Below are 23,720 nucleotides of genomic sequence, written 5' to 3'. Positions count from 1 at the left end.
GCAAACCTAATCCCTTATTACAAATGAAGTTCCTGTTGAACATTTTATACTTCGGGATAGTGCAAATATTAGTCAAAAGGTTATGGGAATATGTTTATGACACCAATGACGGATTTAACCGTGTATAAAAAAAGTCAGTGTTTCTTAACTCCTGGTTTAGGAACTTAAAGGAACCCTATAGTCACCTAAATTACTTTAGCTAAATAAAGCAGTTTTAGTGTATAGATCATTCCCCTGCAATTTCACCGCTCAATTCACTGTCATTTAGGAGTTAACCCCTTAAGGACGGAGCCAAATGTACACGTTGTGAACTAAACAAAATGTAAACAAAACCTGGCATTTGCGCTATATGTCTGTCCAACCGTAATTCACCTCTTTCATATTAAATGCACCCCCCCTTATTATATATCATTTTATTCAGGGGAAACTGGGCTTTCATTTAATATAAAATATTTAGCTATGAAACATAATTTAATATGAAAAAAATGGGAGAATTTTTTTTTTACTACATGACATTTTAACTGTCAATGTCATAATACTGTTTGCTTTTACTGCAATAAAATACACATATTTGTATTCAGCAAAGTCTCACGTTTAAAACAGTACCCCCTATGTACAGGTTTTATGGTGTTTTGGGAAGTTACAGGGTCAAATATAGCGTGTTACATTTGAAATTGAAATTCGCCAGATTGGTTACGTTGCCTTTGAGACTGTATAGTAGCCCAGGAAATAAATTTACACCCATAATGGCCATTTGCAATAGTAGACAACCCAAGGTATTGCAAATGGGGTATGTCCAGTCTTTTATAGTAGCCATTTGGTCACAAACACAGTTAGCGTTAGTATTTGTTTGTGTGTGAAAAATGCAAAAAACGCCAATTTTGCCCAGTGTTTGTGACTAAGTGGCTACTAAAAAGACTGGACATACCCCATTTGCAATAGTTTGGGTTGTCTACTATTGCAAATAGTATGCCATCATAGGGGTAATTTTCATTCTTGGGCTACCATAGGGTCACAAAGGCAACGTAAGCAATCTGGCGAATTTTAATGTGAAAAAAATGAAACACAAGCCTTATATTTGACGCTGTAATTTTGGAAAACACCATAAAACCTGTACATGAGGGGTACTGTTGTACTCGGGAGACTTCGCTGAAGACAAATATTTGTGTTTCAAAACAGTAAAAAGTATTGCAAAAATAATATCGTCCGTGTAAGTGTTGTTTGTGCGTGAAAAATGCAAAAAACTTAACTTTTACTGGCGATATCATCGTTGTAATACATTTTACTGTTTTGAAACACTAATATTTGTGTTCAGCGAAGTCTCCCGAGTAAAACAGTACCCCCCCATGTACAGGTTTTATGGTGTCTTGGAAAGTTATAGGGTTAAATATAGTGCTAGCAAATTAAATTCCCTTTACTTTCGGCATGGGTTGTCAGGCAGGTCCTGCTAATTGTAATTAATTAGGATACCTAATTATGTAAAAATATTACATAAATATATGTAGAATTAATATATGTATATATATATATGTGTGTATATATACGTATATATATATATATTTTTTTTTAAATATTTTTATTTATATATAGGTATATATATAGTGATATGTACGTATATATTTATGTATATAGATATATATATTATTTTGTTCTATGTGTATTTTGATATAAATATATATATATATATATATTAATATCACACTACAGTTAGAACGAAATAAAACACATCTATATATTTTTTAATATTTTATTTTTAATTATTTTTTTATTTTATTTTTTTACGTATTTACATTTTTTTATATTATATATAAATATATATATAACTAATATTATATATATTTTTAATCAGTATCAGTCTACGTGTAATTTGATATTAATATATATATACAAATATATATATATTAATATTAAAATACACCTAGACGGCGGCGACCGGGTAAGTGAAAAAAAAAACGGAGGGCGTACAATTACGCCCGGCGGCGTTAAGAGCCGCTTTAAAAAGGACGTAATTGTACGCCCTCCGGTCTTAAGGGGTTAAATCGCTTTGTTTCTGTTTATGCAGCCCTAGCCACACCTCCCATGGCTATGATTGACAGAGCCTGCATGAAAAAAAAAAAAAACTGGTTTCACTTTCAAACAGATGTAATTTACCTTAAATAATTGTATCTCAATCTCGAAATTTAACTTTAATCACATACAGGAGGCTCTTGCAGGGTCTAGCAAGCTATTAACATAGCAGGGGGATAAGAACATCTTAATTAAACAAAACTTGCAATGAAGAAAGCCTAAATAGGGCTCTCTTTACAGGAAGTGTTTATGGAAGGCTGTGCAAGTCACATGCAGGGAGGTGTGACTAGGGTTCATAAACAAAGGGATTTAACTCCTAAATCACAGAGGATTGAGCAGTGAGGCTACCGGGGCATGTTCTATACACCAAAACTGCTTCATTAAGCTAAAGTTGTTCAGGTGACTATAGTGTCCCTTTAATTTGGGACAGCGTGTCATTTTATTGAGGTCCCACTAGTTATAACGAGGTACTTCATATTTATCAAGCACCCGGGAAATTCTCACAATAGATTGTTGTCTTAAAAGAATACTCCAGAGGGGCGGAGCCTGACCGGGAAGCTGAGCAGACATGCTTTCTGTAAGCTCCTGAGCCTGATCCGGATTCTTGCAAAAAATCGGGGGTAAAACACCCAACCCAGAACCCTTACCTGCCTCACTGTGTACTACAGAGTCTAGGGAACCGGGGGACACCTCGCAAGCCTGAATGCCGGCAGAACTCCCGGAACAGAGACTTGGGGCCTACTCTGCACGGGGCAGGGGAGAGACGGCTGCTCTCCCAGCCCACCAAAACAAGCGGCACCTGAAGTATCGGACCTCCCCCCGCCCCCCCAGGACCGGTGGGGGTTATCCCGGTCCCAATCAGCATGTCTCACAATCCAACTTGGATTACAAACGACGGCAACAGCCTGAAACGAGCATTAAATGCACCAAAATTAGCAGCCAGAGCTTCACACCGACAGCCCTGGGAAAACACAGGTCTACCAATGGCTTTACAGAGCGAACGGACTACTCCGCAAGGCTTGCTGAGATATTCAACAAATTCTGGAGAAACCTGGCCCTGCGCCAGAGGCAGCAAGCAAAGCCTCGGCAGGACGACAGCCCACCTCATGGCACCCGCAAAATGGCCGCTGCGCCTGGTCTCCGGCTCCCTCACAGCCAACCCCACCGCTCTACTCCCCGTGCCAAACAGCGGTCTGCAGCAGGGACCACTCGGTTCCCCACTGGGCTAGGAAGCCACAAAAGACAACACTCTACTCACCGCCCATACACCCGAAAGGTCATCCGGGGACCGACGCACCCAAAGACCCACAGCCCCACCGCACGTCGCGGAGTGACCCGTGGACGCGAGAGAATGATTCCTGTCTCAGCTTGGGCTGGGGGAAGGGAGCGGCTGCAGCTCTCTCACTGCGAAACCACCCGACGCCAACAGTGATGCCATACTGGGCTGGACTTACCTAACCAGGCACCACCACCACCGCTGACAGGGATCGGCTGATCCCGAGGCTGGACTTAAAACCAGACCATAGAGCTGCCAGAAAGGGACACTAAGCGCTCAGATAGGTACACTTAGGGCCCCACTTTAACCCCTTGCTTACCGCAGCCTTACTGGTCATAAGCATAGATGTCACTCTAGCATACCAATTGATGCACTAGCCTGCATAATACAACGAATAGAATGTCCTCAAGTGAGAAAGTATTGCCTCTTTCCTTTTCTTTTAGGTAACACCTTTCAGCATACACATAGGCACATCACTATAACATAACAATTAAAATATGCCTTAACCGCATGCATCGCACCCAGCGGCTACTATGCTATAGAAATGACCATTGTTCAGCATGTTATAAGTTTCCTTTGTTATGGTTGTTGTCATGCTACCTACTCATTTTTCTGCCTCATAGTTGAGACAGCGTACATCCACATATTTGAAGAGGCACATATGTCTACCGATGCAAGCCTGTAACCCTATCATGTCTCACTGCCTTAGACATAATCATTCAGAGTGTTTCACATTTCAAATCGCATGTTTACCACGTTTTCTAATCCTATGAAACTGCTTACATCTTGTTATTTTCACGTCTTAAAACATGAAAAATGTGCTGTATAAAATGCCACATGTTGAAATGCTGACAAAACGCTTGCAGCAGCTGTTGTGGCGCTGTACGCTTTACTGTTACTTCATGCACGAGTAAAAATAAAGAATAAAAAAAAAAAAAGAATACTCCAAGCACCATAACCAACATGTTGTAATTGTTATGGTGCCAGGAATACTCTGGCAGTCCTTAAGGTAAGTAGTCGAACGGAATGCTAATGTTTGGCTTCTTATCTGGCGTCCGCTGAGAGCTGCTCCCTGCTCCCTGCCTTTACGACTGCCGGAAGCCCCCGTGATTGAACTCCAGTGGTCCAGTGGTGCAAGGCATTGTTTATTCACATGGAGCAGTCGGCTTACACTCTTAGCCGATGAGCTGGCCCGGCATGGCTGGCTAACGAAAACTCCTAGCAGCACCCCAGGTATAAAGTAAAACGTGGCAAATTGTTTGACTACTTGGACCGGGGAGGGGGCTCCAGGGCTCTTCTGGCACTATCACCACTAAAATGCACTGCCAATGTTGAACGAAGGTAGGTGGTCTACGTGATCTCACAGGAATCTACGTATACACTGATTGAAGAGGGTTTTACCAGAACTTGCAGTGTAAGTAAAATCTGGGTTACACAGCACTAGGGTGCAATAGGAAACTGGGTTAAATTAGGGTTAGATTTAGCGACTGACTACGATTCATTACACTAACAGTTACAGTAATATTAATGGGTAAGATTAAGATTTTGGGGTAGGCTTATTGAATCATTAATCAGACATGTATAACCATAATCTAGGGGTAGGCAGTCCAGGCGCTCAATGTGTTTTGGACATCTCCCCTGCTGCTTTGCCAGCTTAATGGCCATAAGAGCATTATGGGAGATGTAGTCAACAATATTTGGAGTGCCAAAGGTTGCCTACATCTGCCACCTAGCCTTAAATTTTGTACCTCTTGGTGCTGCAGAGCAACCTCTAAACCTCTGTGTGCTTTAACTCACCTTGCAGCACCTCACTTAGCAGCCATCTTTGGCTATGATACCTTGGGCATTCTGAAAGATTGGGGTGACCGATTTCTATGGGTGACGAATCTAAGAGCAACACCAGTTTAGAGAAGAAACCCCAGAGATTAATGTGAAAGCCCACATCGAGCAAATAACAGCTACCGTAGAGGATGCATAGTAACATGACTCTTTAGCTTCCCTATTGACTGATGTGTCATAAAACGTCTAAAAATAAGAAAACCTTGCAGTTAAAATGTTACTTGAAACTACTACAGATGTAAAACAGCTGCTAAACACATCCAATTTTACATTTATATATCTGTGATCCTAATAACAGAGCAGTATGATCACACATGCATACCAGACATATACCATAGAATATGCATATCTCAAATGTGGCATCCAATGACTTAAAACACTGTAAGGATACAGCGTTAAACAAACAGGGTTATTTACTATACTGAGAATTCAAAGTGAATTTCAAATTTAATGTCAAATCTCTATTTGGCTAGTCTTACCTTAACTTTTAAATTCAACAGCACTGTGTCCTATTTCCAGAATTCAATCACAAGTAGTATGGAATGTGAGCTTGAAATAATGTTCGAGAAGCATAATTTGACTTTTAAGTACAAAATAAGAACAGAAAGGAAAGATGTCACACTGAACTTATTATATGTACAAGGGATGTGTCCAGCTACATCTTAATGTAGGACCAGATGCTCCTCCGTATACCCCAGTTACATTCATACCTGCACTTTTGAATATATTTTTTTACGTAAAACAAAAAGTTAACAAAAACAAAACACATTGAAGTTTGCCTAGTAAATTTAAACATATGTTCTTTATGATTTAACATTAAATTAATATGGACTTTGTATAAGACGCAAACCCTAATGTCCCGGGACTAAAAGATTAGCTCTTCTAACTAATTTCAAGAACACAAAGTTAGAAATGTCTCCGGAGATTTTACAGTAGAAACTAAAACAAGTGATATGCAGCCTCAATAAGAAAAAACAAAAACAATTAAACTATATTTGTCTGTTTCTCCTGTCGTTTTGATAGTTATACCATTAAACCAGCTATGAACTAATAATTTTACCAATTACCAGAACAATGGCATTTCTTTTCCTACAGTATACAAGGATATAAAAAAAATGAGGGGGTTAAGAATTTATAGCAAGCATAAAGGGGCAAACAAAATAGTTGTGTCTACAAACCATATGTTCTAAAATGATCAATTTGTCTAAGAGTTTTATTATTCCTCCATGCTCCATTTCAGTAAACTTGGGTGCCCTCTTCGAAAACATCTATTAGATGATAAAGAAGAAATAATATATATAAGGTTAGAAGTTGAACTTACTTGCTTTTTTGCACGATCCTGTTCTGCAGGAAGCCGCACAGTTTCCTTATGAGATGAATCCTTAACTATTTGAAACAGCTGGTTGTCTGTCTGTGTGATCTGTACGGATGTGTGTGTGTGTGTGTCCGTTCTAGTGGAGCGTAAGGGGATTTGTGCTCTTAGTTCTTTCTTCTATTCATAGAATGAAGAAATATTATTCAGATCCGCCATTCTAAACGTTCCAATTACCTCTGTCCTTCCTACCCCAGAGGGCAGATTAAGCACTAATGCTCAAATCTATGCACTCTTGCAGAAGAATTATCATTACTTAATATTTTGACATCATTTTGCAATTTTTTTTCTTTTTTATTAATTCTTCATGCCATTATGTCTTTTGTGAAATAATGTAATACTGGCTAGCCTTGAAGCAAAAAGTGTTTATAATTGAGTGAAACGTGCCTTACATGGGTGCAAATATCTGTTTAGAGTGCATTTGTGTACACAACTTGTCTACCTCAGCTTGCTAATGTTTTCATTAGTTTACAGATTGAGCTACTTCGAACTGAGCCAAATTTGCATTTAAGATGAACGGTCGTTCTTGCTTTTTCAGCACAACTTTAATGACATTTGTTTAGTCTTTATTTTTTCAGAACAATGATTATATTAATTGGTTTTAAGTGGGATCCAACATTTTTCAGAGTTGTGTTTTGGAATTAGCTGCATAGACTGCGTTGGGGTTTATTTACCAAACAGCAAATTATATTGAATTCAAAAGCAAATTGTAAAATTTAGGCTGTAAATTGTAGCTATACGTAAGTTGGAAATTTTTGAAGACTAGCAATCCTTATAATTCAAAGCACAGTTATGAGCAGAGAGATGAGGCAAGACTAATTAATTTCTCTCATCTAATTCAACCTAGCACAAGATTCTTAATGATAATACCGTATTCCTTTTAATTAAAGGAGCACACCAATAATATATATATATATATATATAATTTTTTAAAACAATTTAGTAGATATACCCCAATTAAAACATGCATGCATTTAATTATGTTTTTTAGTTAGGGTATAACTAAAACAGCTACCAAATGCTGTGGATTTCTTGTCTGAAGCCTTTGCATGCCCTCCCCTTTTAATCCCGCCCAGACTTTCTGTGTCTGTCCAATCCCAGATTTCCCAATGCTGCTCAAGGAGAAGTCTTTGCAAGGCAAGTGCTCTTCAAAATGACTTGCCTCTGAGCTAAACTACCAGGAAGTAACAGGACCGGTTATCTGATTGATAGCCAGGGGGTGTAACAAGGTAATTGAAAAATGCCAAGTTCTATTGAAATCTGCACTTTTTGTAAAAATGTTTTTAAAAAGGACACACTTTTCACACATAAAGCATTTCAGCAAGATACAGTGCTTTAGGCATGTGGAGTGTCCCTTTGAGGTCCTAGCATATTCTATTCATGTTATTGTTTTTGCTGATAAAATATTGCTTTATATTACTGAACCACCAAACCACCTTCTTAAAATGTTTATCATTAACGGTCAGTCACTAGTTTTGAAGCAAATCTTTCCATACCTGTAGCTCTGGGACTGTGTTTCCCATTAAGCGTGTCATACATGCTTACACTGGTACTACACTAGAGATCTGGTCACATAAAATATCCGGGAGTCTTCATCCCTAGAGACATAGGTGTGCGCCCTGGGTGTGCCGGGCACACCCTAATCCCCGCGGCACGCCTCTGGATTGAGACCGGCAGGGGAGAGCTCAGGATTTCCCCTGTCGGCTCATGCAGAGCCGGCGCTATCCGAGCACCAGCTCTGCTCTAAGCCTTCCCTCACCGACCCACAGGCAGTGAGAGAGGCAGGAGAGGACCCGGGGAGCTCTAGCCAGCAGCTCTGCCGGGTTGCTCTCACGAGATCTGAGCATTGCCACGGCAACACTCATATCTCGCAAGAGTGAACTCTAGCACCGCAGGTTAGAGTTCACTCTCCACTGGACCACCAGGGAAGGCAGAAAGGATCCCCCTCCCTACATAAGGTAAGAAGGGAGGGGGATATTAACTGATCTGCCCCCACCTCCACCCCCACAAATCACCCAAACATACAGCACACAGACACATACAGCACAAAGACAGCACCCACACACATACAGCACCCTCACACACATACAGCACCCACACACATACAGCACACAGACAGCACCCACACAGCATCTACACACATACAGCACCCTCACACACATACAGCACCCACACACATACAGCACACAGACAGCACCCACACAGCATCTACACACATACAGCACCCTCACACACATACAGCACCCAGACACATACACCCTACAGACAGCATCCACACACATACAGCACCCTCACACACACACAGCACCCTCACACACACACAGCACCCTCACACACAGCTCACCCACACACATACAGCACCCTCTCACATACAGCACCCTCACACACACAGTACACTAACAGCACCCTCACAAACACACACAGCACCCTTACAAACACACAGCGCCCTCACACACAGCACACTAACAGCACCCTCACACACACAGCACACTCACACACAAACAGCACCCTCACACACAGAACACTAACAGTACCCTCACAAACACACGACACCCACACACAGCACACAAACAGCACACACACACACAGCACCCTACCACAGCACACTAACAGAACCCTAACAAACACACACACAGCACACTTCCAGTACCCTCACACACAGTACACTAACAGCACCCTCACAAACACACACAACCACCCTCCCCACATAGCACACTACCAGCACCCTCACACAACACACACACACACAGCAGTGTATATATGTGTGTGTGTGTATATATATATATCTATATATATATACATACATATACACGCGGCCTGTGTTTGTGCTTTATGGTGCACACCCTAATGCAATAGGCTGTGCACGCCTATGCCTAGAGACAGAACCACCTGAAACTAACTGTCTGTTGGCCCATTTGAGAAGGGCTTGTTTAAACAATTCCCAAAACTGTTATGGCCTCTTCACATGCTTCCTATATTACTTTCCATCAAACATATTTAATTCTATCTTCAATAAATTTCTATGTCAAGGTAAAAATCTGACGATAGCTTTCTCTTATGTGCAGCCAGCCAGGTTCAGCTTTAAAGCGGCACTGTCATGCCCAACTTACCTTTCCCCAATCGATTCCTCTTCTCTCTCCCTCTGTCAGGATCTGTTCTTCATTTCTTCCTGTCTGCTCTAGTTTTCTTTAAAACATAAGACAAAGTAGCTTTGAGCAGTGGAGGAGCAAAGTGGGCTCCGTTTCCTGTGGTCAGAGAAATTTTCCCACATTTCTCACCTTTCCTCCGTGATCTCGCAATGCTTCCTGTCAGTATTCCCCAACGTCCTGTCACTTAGACAGGACGCCGGCGAAACTACAGAATTTCGTCCTAACAGAAGGAAAACAGTTTCTTCATTCATGTTAGGACGCAATTCGGGACTTTGTTCGGATCAGAATTTCATTCGAATGAATGAAATTCCAATCCGATTTGTGTCGCGGCTGCATCTTGCAGCCACTTAGTAGATAATGCCCTAATTCCCACGGTATTAGGGAGCTATCTACCAAAAGGCTGTACTTTAAAAAAAAAAAAACACTCTAGTGTCGACCCCCAGAGGATGGGGCTCTAAATGAAAAGGTGGGAGGACCGGTTGTCCTCCTCCCTGGCCCCCTCCCTGGCCCTAAATGAAAATGGGGGGGGACCTATTGTCCACCCTGGCCCCTACCCATGAGCGGCAGGTGGAGGCCCTAAATGAAAATGGGGGTGGGGACCTATTGTTCCCCCCCCCACCCATGAGTGGCGGATGGGGGCCCTAAATGAAAATGGGGGGACCTATTGTCCTCCCCGCACCGGCCCCCACCCATGTGCGGCGGGTGGGGGCTCTAAATGAAAATCGGGGGACCTATTGTCCTCCCCCCCGGGCCCTCACATATGGGCAATGGGTGGGGCCTAAATGTAAACCGACCCCAGGTGACTAAGGGTTCCTAAGCCCCTAGTCACCGCCCCACCGAAATAAAAATTAATAAAGACCTACCTACAAGAAATCTAAATACCTGTAAATAAAAAATAACTTACCATTTGATGTCTTCTTTTTTCTAAAATCTTCTTTTTTGAGCCCCAAAAAAGGCCAAATAAAAATCCACAATATCCGTTGCAACTGTTAAATAAATAAATAAATAAATAACCAGAGCGCAAAAAACTTGACGCTAAAAAAGTAATCCATCTTCACCCAGTGAGGGCACCGCGCAGGCTGAGCTCCGCATGACGGGGAAAGGCTTATAAAGACTTCCCACGCCCTGTAATTTGACTTAGAGCACTCTGATTGGTTCATTCCAAGCCAACCAATTAGCGTGCTCTGACAGGTAAACGAAGAGACTGACAGGTAAGTCTCTACATTTACCTGTCACAGCACTCTGATTGGTTGGCTTGAAATATAATGAATCAATCAGAGTGCTCTGTGTCATTTTACACAGCATGGGAAAGTTCTTTGGAATTTCCCCATGCTATGTAATTTGACTCATCACACTGTGATTGGCCCCCCCATTTTCATTTACGGCCCCCAACCGCGCTCATGGGTGGGTTCTGGGGGAAGGACAATAGGTCCCCCCCCATTTTCCTTTTGGGCCCACATCCGCCGACCGCCCAAATATTCTTGACCCCCCCATGCTGGCACGTTCTAACCCAACACTCTCCACACCACTTACTTGGCGTATCCTGGGTATCCGATATGAATGGCCATGACCCATTTTAATAAGCCCTATACCAGACTCGGGTATGAAACCTCATTTGTATCACAAAATTCGGAAATGTGCTTAACCCCGCAAGCATAGGATGACTATGTCTATGAACCTGCTATTGTTATGTAATGTTATAATACAAAGTGTCTCTTATGTTATACTTATAATATTGGACAAGCTTATCCAAGCACTGAAAAATAAAGAATAAAAAAATAAAAAAAATAAAACTATAAACACAGAATTGTAAACTAAAAACTAAATAAGAAAAAACATTTTAGAATGGCCCATACAATCACACATATACACAACATGCAACAATATTCTATTAAATCGAATAGAATAAAATATCTTAACTCCACGTACAAGACCAAAGACATCAAGGTGTTGATTCCCAAGGTCATTGGGAACATAGCTGTACCTAATATCTCGGTACCTAGTGGTACTCGTAGGAAGGAGACCTGCTGATGTCAAATTTAAGTCAAACCAGAAAGAAAGAGAGAGAAATAAAATGAATTATCTCTTAATTGTAGAACCGTAACATAATGTTCAATATCTAATATCATCCTACTCCTCATTGTTCATGTCCTCTGGCATCCTTTGACCTCGGTTATCCCTTGACAATCCTGCTGGTTCAGTCCTTGCCTGTCCTGCGACTTGGTACTTCATCCTGCACAGCCCCCGTGCACAGACCCACAGGCCGGGTGAATTCTTACCTGACCACCTTGGCCTGTGGCTATCTGCAAGGGTGAGCAACATATCTGCGCTACAGACTCCCAACTCAGGTAAGACCCTGACAAATACATGTTATACTCTTTCTAGACCATAACCTCTCTAAAGTAAATACATTTTACAACATGTCAGAAGGCTTCATATTTTGCATTAACTTTCTTTACTCAAACTCTAGCAGCACAGATCAATCATAAAAATGTAACCAATCAGAACAACTAATCACGACATATATAAAGTGAACCTTAAGTTGGATCTGTGCCATCTATCTTGTAAATTTGAATCTTTTTCTTCTAATTGTTTAACTTTAGTTCCAAGGCAATATGTGAATCTTTTAGAACTTGTAATTGGAGGTTGAGTGCCTCTTCTTATTCTTCTATGGTTTGGATTCTTCGACTAATAGCCGAGAGTTAATTTTTTAGATCCATAAAATTTTTTTTTTTTATATCATTAACAATGCTGAAGAGATCTTGGTCAGTGGTATTTTGAGGGTGATGTGAAGACATCTCTGTGAAGGATCTGTCTTCTGCTTCTGCGGGGGTTTGTGGTGTAAAGAAAGAGAATAATCTTTTTTTCTTGTTGTTCGTTTAATTTTCTGTTTTGTCTGGGGTTTTAGAGTCCTGCATTCGTTTAGAGGACATATTTCCCCCCCTCTTTTCCATTCTCTTCCCTTCCCACCTTCACTTCCTTCTTCTCTTCCCTTTCTGGGAGAGAGAGAGGGAGAGGGAGAAAAAAAAAGAAAAAATCCACACGCTATATACAATTAGTTACAAACAGAGCAGTAATATATATCACACAAAAACGGGGATACAGCTGTTAAAAGAAAATTAAATAATAAATAGTGTAATATGTCCAAATCAATTTTAAATGACACTTTTTACTGGTAACACTCGCAATGTGGTGGAATTAGTATTGCCTTAAAGGTGCTGCCCCCGATGATGTTGTGCGGTAAGTAGCAAGCTGTACAATTTTAATAAGTTAAGTTAATTTATATATTTTTTGTACTTCACATTTGTTTTTGTTTTTTGTTGGTAAAGGTTTTTAGATATGTTTAGACAAACCCTGCTTCTTCCATTCTGACCAATGCCCCACGTCTTAATTGGAGTCAGTCTGAATGTAACAGAATGATAACAGTGACCTGTTCAGGTACTGCATGTGCTGTTGGGTTTCCTGTGAGGAACTGTGCGATATCATTTCCTAAGAGTCAAGATTCAGAGGCAAATATCTTGTATTACAGCAAGTTATTTCCTAAATATGGTCATACATAATCAGGAGTTTCGGTTCATATCCTCCTTCAAGATTTAAGCAATTTCAATATCTTAATCGTTTGCCAGACAAACGTTTAAAGTCCTTTGTCTTAATCACAATAATAAGAATCAGCAGTAAATTTCAACACAACTTTGTAGCTCCCCAGAATCAAGATTATTGCCAAGAGCTAACCTAATTTATGAACAGCTACGCGTATTAATACTCGATTGTCAGCTGAGTATGAATCCTTCTCCCAGATTCTCTAATTATAGTTCCACAGAGGTTAAAGGGACAATGCGTTACACTTAGGTTGAGTTTTCTAAACAAAACTCTCAAATCAAACATTTAAAATATCCTTGCACTTGGTTAATTTTGTTAAAATGTAACAATACGAATTTCAGTTTGCAAATTTCTGTTTAGTAATGAAGTTACCCACAGTAAAAATGACGTAACGAAGATAGCTTTTCCTGCGAATACGACCAGGAGGGGAGGTCTGTGTCCAGTTTTCTCATGACACTCTCTCCTAGAAGAGGTTCCTTGCTCTGGGAAACAAGACATAACGGTATTAACTGAAAATGTGCCTTAACATGTGTTTGCATTCCAGGCTACAGACGGATTCACAGAATTCCGACTAGGCTGGTGAAGAAGGGAGAGAGGTGAAAAACAAACAAACCCATCAGAGCAACTAAACTACAGAAATCTTCCCAGTTTCATACGATAAAACCTAAAGCATTATTTCATTCCTAGCTACAAACATTTATTGCAGCCACACTGTCCTTTGAAACCCATGTGCAGCATTTAATGGACAACTGTCCCCTGTACAATATTTTTTCATATGATAATCGTTTCAAGTTTTCGAAGGAAATTGATACTGTGTTAAATAAAATATATTTAGAAAAAAGTTAAAAAACAAAAACAAAAACTAATTCCTACCTTTAGTATATGACAGGATCCTTCAGACATATACATAAAGCTTGGGTCAGACAGTGTTTGGAAACCTCTGTTTAGTCTCTATGGTCCTCTCTGATTCGTAGTGCAGTGACATCATCAGACCCATTAATTATCAAATACAAACACTGTCTAACCCAAGGTGTATGTATATGGCTGACAGATCCTGTCATATACTAAAGGCAGGGATATAATTTTTCAAATTGTTTTTACATATACTTTGGTTAACAAAACTTGATGAAAGGATCATTATATTAAAAGTTAGTGTTGAGGTGACATTTCTCCATTAAGGTCTGATTTTTTTTTGTCATTAATCCATCACTTTTTATCAAAACTAAAACATCCCAGTATTTAAAAACCTTTATGCTTTTTGAGTTTTTTTCGTAAAACCAATTAGATGTTAAATTTATTTTCCAACAATTATCTGTTGTATTTTCCGTATCCCGGGTGCAAACATTATCAATCTGCAGACTTGAAAGGTTATTAATCAAAATGCGTATTATCGGGAATTCAAAGTGAATTCCTGTCACGTCCCCCTGCGCCTCCATGCAGCATGACTGCATCTGATCGATGCGGTTATGCTGTTAAAAATAATAAAAACTTACCTAAGGCAAGTCGGCGTGCCATTCAGCACCCTAGTGGCGCAATCCCAGACCGGTGCGGCGTTCTAATACTCGCTGGCCGTTGCGGTCCAAAGCAACTATGTAGCCCCGCCTCCGTCATCAACAAAGATGGCGCTGACGTGTGTGTCACGTCACGCAAACGGCGCACACGCACGTTTTGGGGTCAACGGCTATGTACAACCAATCATAGCCTTAGCAGGGTTATTTAAACTCAAAATAGCATTTGGTCAGTGCCCTGTCGTGGTTTCCACTAGTTGGTTAACAGAGAGTGCGTTCCTATTCTAGTTCTTTTTGGTATTTGACTTTGGCTTGTATTTTGACTTCCCCGTATTTCTGGTAACCTGGACTTTCGGCTTGTTTCCTCGTTGTGTCTCTTTCTGTGTCCCTGACCTCAGCGAGTATTTTGACTATTCTTTATTTACGTTAAGTCCGGCCATTCTATGGCCCGGTATACGTTATCCTTGTTCATTGTGTATTACATAGTTTTGCATGTTGGGTCATATAGTAATCGTGACAATTTCATATTGTAGCCCAAAATAACCGATCCAAAAACATAATTGACTTGCCAAAATTTGTAATTTACTTAAAATCCATTTCATACTTTAGCGAATAACCCTGTTGATCTTATTACAATTATATTTAAATACATTTACAATAGGGATATTTGTATGAAAAGTCACCATTTATCCCAACTCGGTTAACCCCTTAAGGACACAACTTCTGGAATCAAAGGGAATCATGACGGAATATTTCCATCATGTGTTCTTAAGGGGTTAATATGCCAGGGCAATACTTAGCAACAGCAGCAATATTCTGTTTTAAACCTTTTATCATGTAAACCGTATCTTACATTCCAGAAATTCAAAAACAAGAATGACCCTATGCTCAAAACTTTCAGGAATGGGTCTGAATGTTTTCTCCATTCTTCAGAAAGAAAGAAAGATTAGACAAGCTGGTTATCTGCATTTATTAGGTTTTTCTGATGTGTCCTCTCTTCCATATAAAATTCGTACATGTATATTAACATGGAGGTTGTCTGCTCAGTGTAGGTCAGGTGAATAGAAATTATATAATTTATAAACTGAAATTATAACCCGGAATTTTATATGGAAAAAATGGACTCTGCAACGAATACAATATGATCAAGGTTATTTTTTTTAAAATTACTACAACTTTATTGAACCTTTAATAATTTTGTTTCCAATACATTTGTCTAGCAAGAAACTCTGTGGAATACACGGTAAACCTTGAATTCATGGCACTTAAAGGGACACTATAGTCACCTGAACAACTTTAGCTTAATGAAGCAGTTTTGGTGTATAGAACATGCCCCTGCAGCCTCACTGCTCAATCCTCTGCCATTTAGGAGTTAAATCCCTTTGTTTATGAACCCTAGTCACACCTCACTGCATGTGACTTGCACAGCCTTCCATAAACACTTCCTGTAAAGAGAGCCCTATTTAGGCTTTCTTTATTGCAAGTTCTGTTTAATTAAGATTTTCTTATCCCTTGCTATGTTAATAGCTTGCTAGACCCTGCAACAGCCTCTCGTATGTGATTAAAGTTCAATTTAGAGATTGAGATACAATTATTTAAGGTAAATTACATCTGTTTGAAAGTGAAACCAGTTTTTTTTCATGCAGGCTCTGTCAATCATAGCCAGGGGAGGTGTGGCTAGGGCTGCACAAACTGAAACAAAGTGATTTAACTCCTAAATGACAGTGAATTGAGCAGTGAAATTGCAGGGGAATGATCTTTACACTAAAACTGCTTTGTTTAGCTAAAGTAATTTAGGTGACTATAGTGTTCCTTTAAGATTTCTCAGAAGGGACCAAGCTGCTAACAAGACAATTCATATTCTGGATTACCTCCTACAAGGCTTAGATCACATTAGATGACAAATCCAGTCAGTTTTAGATTTAGTGGACCATTAACAGCTGCAAATGTTAGCTATGTCTAGAGGTAAAGAACTGGTAGTTTTTAAAGTTGCCAAGGATGTCTTTGATTTTCTCTGCAGCACCAGTCATGAAAGGTTTAACATGGGTTGGATTTGTTTCCTCAAGCTTTCCTTTGATTAGTTTCATGTAACCCTTAATATAAGATTTGTAAGATTCCTTTGTGAAGCCAGTTTCCTGAAGCTTGTGATTTAATACTATATCAATTCCTGTGACTGTTGTTAAATCTGACCCTTCGTCTGGGCACTCAGCAGATGCATTTTCACCAACCAGAGCATCATCAATTGGACCTTCTATTCTAGAGACCATCTTGCCTTCAACTTCATAGCAAAGTCTACAACTGCTTTCTTTGATTTTGTAGATGTCTGAGAACATCTCGTCTCCGGACATGATATCCCTGTAGATGATCATGGCGGCGGTGTACTGAGCAGCTAGATCCCGGAGCAGTCTATCGGAGGCTCAGCGCCGGCAGAGGGTGGGGAGAGGAAAAGCATCAAGGTTATTAATATGAAGTGTAAAAGCTCTGTACGTTCACATCCATTGCAAAATGCACTATAAGCAGAGACGGTATAAAAATATTATCTATTTAGGACCTAAATTCCTTTGTCCTTTATTTTCTATTAGGAAAGCTTTCTGTCGCAGAGCTTCCTAGCAATAAAACAAATATTAAAGGGACACTATAGTCACCTGAACAACTACAGCTTAATGTATTTGTTCAGGTGAGATCTATAGCTTCCTGCAGGCAATCTAATGTAAACACTGTATTTTCAGAGAAAATACAGTGTTTACATTGATTGATAGGAATACCTCCAGTGGCCGTCACTCAGACTGCCACCAGAGGGACTTCCTATCATGTAGGGCCCTAAAAAGGCCCTGTACACGTCAGACGTATTAAAATACTCCTCTGTCAGAGAGGAGAGGGGGCGGGCAAAGACCGCGAACTGAGCTGTCAGTAGTGCAAAACTCCAAATCCCCTGCCTCTGGCTCTGGCCCTGCCTCTGGCTCTAGCCCTGCCTCTGGCTGGGGATTCAGATTTTTCAAATTACCCCGCTCTCCCTGCAGCCAGCACACAGCAGACAGTGAAGTCGGCCTCTCCTGATGATGTCAGGAGGAGGAGGGGGCGTGATTTCCTCTGCTCTTTTCCCAGACTGCCCAGCGGATGGGAGAAGAGCAGTGAAAGTCACGCCCCTTCCTCCTGGCATCATCAGTAGAGGCCGACTTCCCTGGCTGCTCTGTGATGGCTGCAGGCTCCAGCTCCTCTCTCACCCCTCCCTGGCCAAAGGTAAGCCTCAGGTAGGGGGGGGTACGTTTTTTTTTTTTTGTTTTTTTTTATCAAATGTTTTGGGGCAGCTCCTCTCCAACCCCTTCCCTGTGCCCCCACCACAGCCCCTGTGTCCCCCATAGCCACAGCTACTATCCCCCTCTAGAGCCCCAGTGCCCCCTCTCTCAGTCCCTGTGCCCCCTCCTCACCACAGCCCCCCAAATGCCAGCTCCTGTACCTCCTTCTCCAGCTCCTGTCTCACCTCCAGCCCCCCACTCTACAGCTCAATTTCCCCCTCCTACAGCTCCTGTGTCTCCCTCTCCAGCTCCTGCCCCCCTCCACTCCAGCTCCTGCCCACCCCATCCAGCTCCTGTCTCCCCCCGCTACAGCTCCTGTGTCCCCCTCTCCAGCTCCTGCCCCCTCCACTCCAGCTCCTGCCCCTCCCCATCCAGCTCCTGTCTCCCCCCGCTACAGCTCCTGTGTCCCTCTTTCAGCCCCTGTGTCACCCATTCTCAGGGCCCGCGTCCCTCACCACAGCCCCTGTACCCTCTCTCAGCCCATGTAACCTGATTTTTCCCCCACCACAGACCCTTTCCACCCCTCTCAGCCCCTGGGGGGGAGAAAGAGACACACAAAGGGGCAGAGATACACAAGAGGGGTTGTAAGAGATACACAAGTGGGTGTAAGACATAGTAAAGGGGGGATAAAATATAATAAAGAGGGTAAAAAAATGCAAAAGGGATCTGTTTTCTCCCCCTCTTTATTTCCTCAGTCTCCCTCAGTACAAAAATCTCTCCTTACACCCACTTCACTCATCCCCCATTCATATTTACATATGCCCCTCTCTGCTACACTCCCTCCTTCTCTCATCTCATGCCTTACACTAATTTCTCTACTCTCTCACTCCGACCCACAATCGATCTCATTCTAGACCCCATGCATACAAAACCCATTCACACCTCCTGTCACTTTCTCTCCTCCTACTTCTACCAGCTGGTGATGTCTCTCCCAATCCAGGGCCCTTCACCTTCTCTACACACACTAAGACAACCAGAAACCCCACAAACCTCATCACAAAACCCTGCCCTTTACCCTCACTTACCAAAATTAATTGTGCACTCTGGAATGCCCGCTCCATCTGCAGTAATTTAAATTTAACAACCATACACGACTTTTTCATCTCAAACTTACTCACACTGCTTGCACTTACAGAGACCTGGCTGTCCCCCTCTGATAGCGCTACTCCTGCCTCTTTATGTTTTGGTGGGCTACAATTCTCTCACACTCCCAGACTCAACTGTAAAGGAGGTGGCGTAGGCATCCTTCTCTCCCCTCAATGTACCTTTCAACCAATCATAACTCCCCCTGCCCTATTCTTTTCTTCTTTTGAAGTTCACACTGTCCGTCTATTTAAACCCACTCCTTTAAGAATTGCTATCATCTACCGCCCCCCCCGGTTATCCTAGACTATTCATTGAGCACTTTTCTTCCTGGCTTCCCTACTTCCTCTCATCTTCCCTTATACTTGGGGATTTCAATATCCCAATCAACAACCGTAATTGCACTGATGCCTCTCGTCTGCTCTCTGTAACCTCCTCCTTTGGCCTTACGCAATGGTCCAATTTAGCAACCCATACAGTGGGAAACACTCTTGATCTTGCCTTCACCAACCTCTGTACTGCCTCTAATCTCTCCAATATTCCTTTTCCTCTATCTGACCACCATCTGCTGACTTTTGACATTGGCATACCTAAGACCCAATTGACACCACCGTCTGAACATCACTCTCACAGAAACCTCCAAAATGAACTAGTTCTGATCTCAAGTGTTTGCAGGCTTTATGAAATATAATCTATTTCTTGAAAAGGCTAGAACCATATCTATTCAAATGTCGAGGATGTCAGTGAGCATTTGAGCATGCCATCTTGGCCACCCCATGTGGTGCTTGTTTTGGCAGGAGATTCTGCTGTTGCAGACAGGTAAGTTTCCCCAGTGGGGACCGGGATAACCCCCACCAATCCAAAGAGGGGGGCTGAGGGGCAATCATTTGATCTTTGTGAAAGCCTATTCCAGTATTAGGGGATCGATCGTCTCCCCCAGACACCAGGCCACCAGTTAGGTCGCATGGTCGGGCGTCTGGATTTCTCAGTGTAACGGCACAAATCTGGTATCTCCATGTTCCCTGTTGGCAGAGGTCAGAGTATAGCTAGTGAGTGGTTACTTTCAGCTTGGTTATGAGCATAAAAACTTAGTTTATGCGTGAACAGGTCGGAGCTACCATGTGACATGTCCAGCCATCTTGGCTGTCAGGCCCAGCCCCACACTTTAAAATTTTAAATAATTAAATCTTCATTCAATTTTCTTTTTCCTATCAATGAAACTTTTATCTGTGTTTGTGGTTATTAAATATAAAGAAGCTTCTGTTTATCAGTGCAATGGGCTTTCTGAAGAAATAAAGTAAAAGGTACCATTCTATAGTATGGTGCTGACTCTTGTGAGGTTCTACAAAGTTCATATTTTAAGAGTTGGTGAATCTTATTATTGGCCATTCAGTATATGTTGAAAACAGTGTCTTAGCATAACTCCACACACCATTTAACAGATCAACTTTTATTTCAATCAAAACATCCTTCTCCACATAACAGAGTGCAAGTGGTTTCAGACAGGTTTCATAATGCTGTACAATACGTTTCTCCAAAACGAATCTAGCCACCAGACTGCGTGACATTCGTGACATATGACTTTTCTTACATACCATAAGTTTCTACGGCAACAAAACACATTTGTTGTTTATATTTTAACAGTATTTGGAAAAAAAAGCATTGGAAGAATTAAAATAAAATAATAAAAATCAGGACAATTAGAAATGGTTGCTGTACCAAAATTATAAATTTTAGAAAGACCACTTTCAGCAGGTTAAGTGTGCTGTTCTTTAGAAAAAAAAAGATAATAAATGAATTTTATAATTACTTAATAACTTATACAATTGGAGAAGTTAATGAACTCCTTGAAGGAACACTCCAAATACCATAACCACAACCATGTGCATGCTGTGTCACATACTGAGTCATTAAACTCAATAGCTAAGCCCCGTATAGTAGACTCTGAAACAGTTATACAAAGGCCAGGTAGAGATGTGCATAGAGGGCAGTAATAGCTAGAATCATTGCTGTTAACTATTTTTTTTTTTAGCAAACGTGTCACTTTCTCTGGGGGGATTTTTTGCATGCTGTGGGGGGATCCTGGAAGGAAAGTGTTTGCCACAAAGTCTCTGGACATCCTCTGCTTCAAAATTAGAAGAATTAGGGGAGTTGTTAAATAAAATATCGGATAAAAGTTTTATTTTAAAATCAAGGAAAGGGTAAGGCTTACCTGCTGTTGTTCTTTTGTACAGCACATAGGAATTGTAAATTGCAATCGGGGCTAGGTAGATGGCAATTTTCTACCAGGATTTAGTCTTTCGGATAACTAGATATCGTTTTATATACTGATCGACCAACTCTACTTTCGTTGTATGTGTGATGTACTCTCCAATGTTCTTTGTTTTTTCTATCTCTTCATTTTTTCCTTTGACAGACACCGGAACTGTACTTTCGTCGTGCATTGTAGACAGACAGCATGTTCACATGTTTTGATCGGTGTACCAAAGGGCCAGCACCTTGTCCTGTGCCAAATGCTATAGTTTCAAAACATATAATTTTGAATGAATACTGCTGTATTTGTTATCAACCCATAGATGATGACCTTTATTTATCAAGGCACGAAGAAGATCCAACACAATCTTGCCATTTCTGCCCACAGAAATAGGGTATCCTGGTGGGTCAGGTTGGCTATCTTTTCCTTGATAAATGACAAATGGCGAGATGTAACCAGTAGTGGATTTGCATAATTTGAAGAAATTGTAGTCATTACGGAGACATTGCCTCAGTGATTGCGGTGGCAGGCCGTCACCATGATCACATGACACAGATTGTGGCGATTGGCTTGATTGCACTATGGGGGAGAGGGAGGAGAAGATCTTTAGGATGTGCTATGCCGTCCTAACGTCTTTAATGCTCACCTTTTTCAGAACTACATAGCACATCTATAGCAAGGGGTGAATTACTCTGATATGGTCATAATTTTTCAGGTTTTGGTAACCTACGCTTTTTTCTTCAACTTCTGGCAGCATAGAGAGATAGAGATAGATAGATAGATAGATAGATCTATACACCCTGAGTTCCCAGCATAAATATCAATATGGCTTCTGCCTCTAAACACTCAATTCCTATAATGGTAAGACAACTGGGAATACACAAGAACAAAATTACTTTAAAAAATCCCACAAAACTATTCAAGGTCACTAAAGCTACTGCATTTAAAACAGCGAGTGTGAGTAGCTGATATACCCCTTTCTCTCCAGGAGGGGGCTCCACCAATCAGCCTCTCATTCTAATGTATGATGTCTGATCTCATGGCATAAACCCTTAATTCTGTGCGTAACTAAGCCAAGTCATAAAAGTTGTAAAGCTTTCTAGTGGTTTGTAAGTACTGTCCTGTAGTTCTCATAATAAACACGTTACACACATACACAACTGTAATCAAAATTATTCAACCCCCATTGAAAATCGAGTTTATTGTTAAAATCTACAGACTTTCGACGGTTAATTAACAGTTAACAATTAACAAATCAAGCAAAAGCAATTGAAATTGCTCAACACAACAAGTGCTTTCAAGTAGAATTCCCCAAATTCAACCCAAAAAGCAACTTATAATGCATTTTCACTTGAAGACTTCGTTATGCTATTTCAATTGCTTTTGTTTAATTTCTTAATTGCAAACAGCTGAAAGTCTGTACATTTTTCACAATAAACCTGATTTTCAGGGGGTTGAATAATTTTGATTACAGCTGTATTAATATTGTCAATGTTTTTTTATCTTTATTTAAAACCAGGTGTAATATTGGCATATAGAGATAAGTTTAGAAAAGGTGAACACAAAGCAGCCAGTAAACAGACTCCAGATAAAAAGGCAAGGTCACAATGCCAGCGTTCAACATAAGACATAACGTTTATTATTTTTAGCTTAAATGGTTCTAATAAATATATACAATACAACACAACCCGAAGGTGATCTTGGAAAGGCGGGTTCCAACACAGTGAACTGTTTGCGAGGAGGACAATCCCACTTCACTTGTAGTATCTGGCAAGTAATGACGCATGTGCACTGCCATCTGGGTAGAAGTCAATAACATGTGATACTCTCATCAAGCAAACCTGGCCTGCATTGGCCAAAAAAACCCGATCCCTGCAAATTGGGCAGCTGACGTTCTGCTGCAGCCAAGTTAGAATACAATCAGTATGAAAATGGTGCCTGCATGGTAATGTTAGTAAGTGCTGCCCAATTCCATACTCCTCCAGGCAGATAGAGCAGGTACCTGGAGGGTCCCGTTCCCTCATTCTGCATATTTCTACAGCCCTTGCATGTCTTAATTGTCTTAAGCTAGGCGTGAAATACCCGGAAATCGGTTGACGTGGCCCAGCCATCTCCTCCATGGATGGACTAATGGGGGAACGGAGAGGGGAGCGGCTCCGTGACCTCCCTATTTGACGTGGCCCAGCCATCTCCTCCCTTGACGGACTAATGGGGGAACGGAGAGGGGAGCGGCTCCGTGACCTCCCGCCCTGGTCGCGTTCTCTCCTGCGATGGTG

The 23,720-nt window shown here is 41.2% G+C and overlaps 2 protein-coding genes across 2 annotated transcripts in view; both read right to left on the bottom strand.

Annotated features, from left to right (window-relative positions):
• TBXA2R (thromboxane A2 receptor) overlaps window positions 1-6,632 on the bottom strand; it is a 51,664-nt gene extending 45,032 nt beyond the window's left edge. The window contains exon 1 of the mRNA XM_063453322.1: window positions 6,504-6,632. The gene's annotated coding sequence lies outside the window, so the exon portion shown is untranslated. The remainder of the gene's footprint in view (window positions 1-6,503) is intronic.
• A 10,128-nt stretch (window positions 6,633-16,760) lies between these two features.
• LOC134612280 (translationally-controlled tumor protein-like) lies at window positions 16,761-17,252 on the bottom strand. Its single transcript, XM_063456619.1, has one exon. The coding sequence runs from the start codon at window positions 17,178-17,180 to the stop codon at window positions 16,761-16,763; it is 420 nt and encodes a 139-aa protein (XP_063312689.1). The 5' UTR covers window positions 17,181-17,252.
• Between the last annotated feature and the right edge of the window lie 6,468 nt (window positions 17,253-23,720).

The sequence above is a fragment of the Pelobates fuscus genome, chromosome 5 (assembly GCF_036172605.1).
Source record: "Pelobates fuscus isolate aPelFus1 chromosome 5, aPelFus1.pri, whole genome shotgun sequence".
Classification (NCBI taxonomy): domain Eukaryota; kingdom Metazoa; phylum Chordata; class Amphibia; order Anura; family Pelobatidae; genus Pelobates; species Pelobates fuscus.
Note: the sequence above shows the minus strand (reverse complement) of the source record. Positions and strands in the feature narration are given on the sequence as shown.

Coding starts and splice junctions, on each gene's coding strand:
- LOC134612280 (XM_063456619.1), bottom strand. CDS start 17,180: ATGATCATCTACAGGGATATCATGTCCGGAGACGAGATGTTCTCAGAC.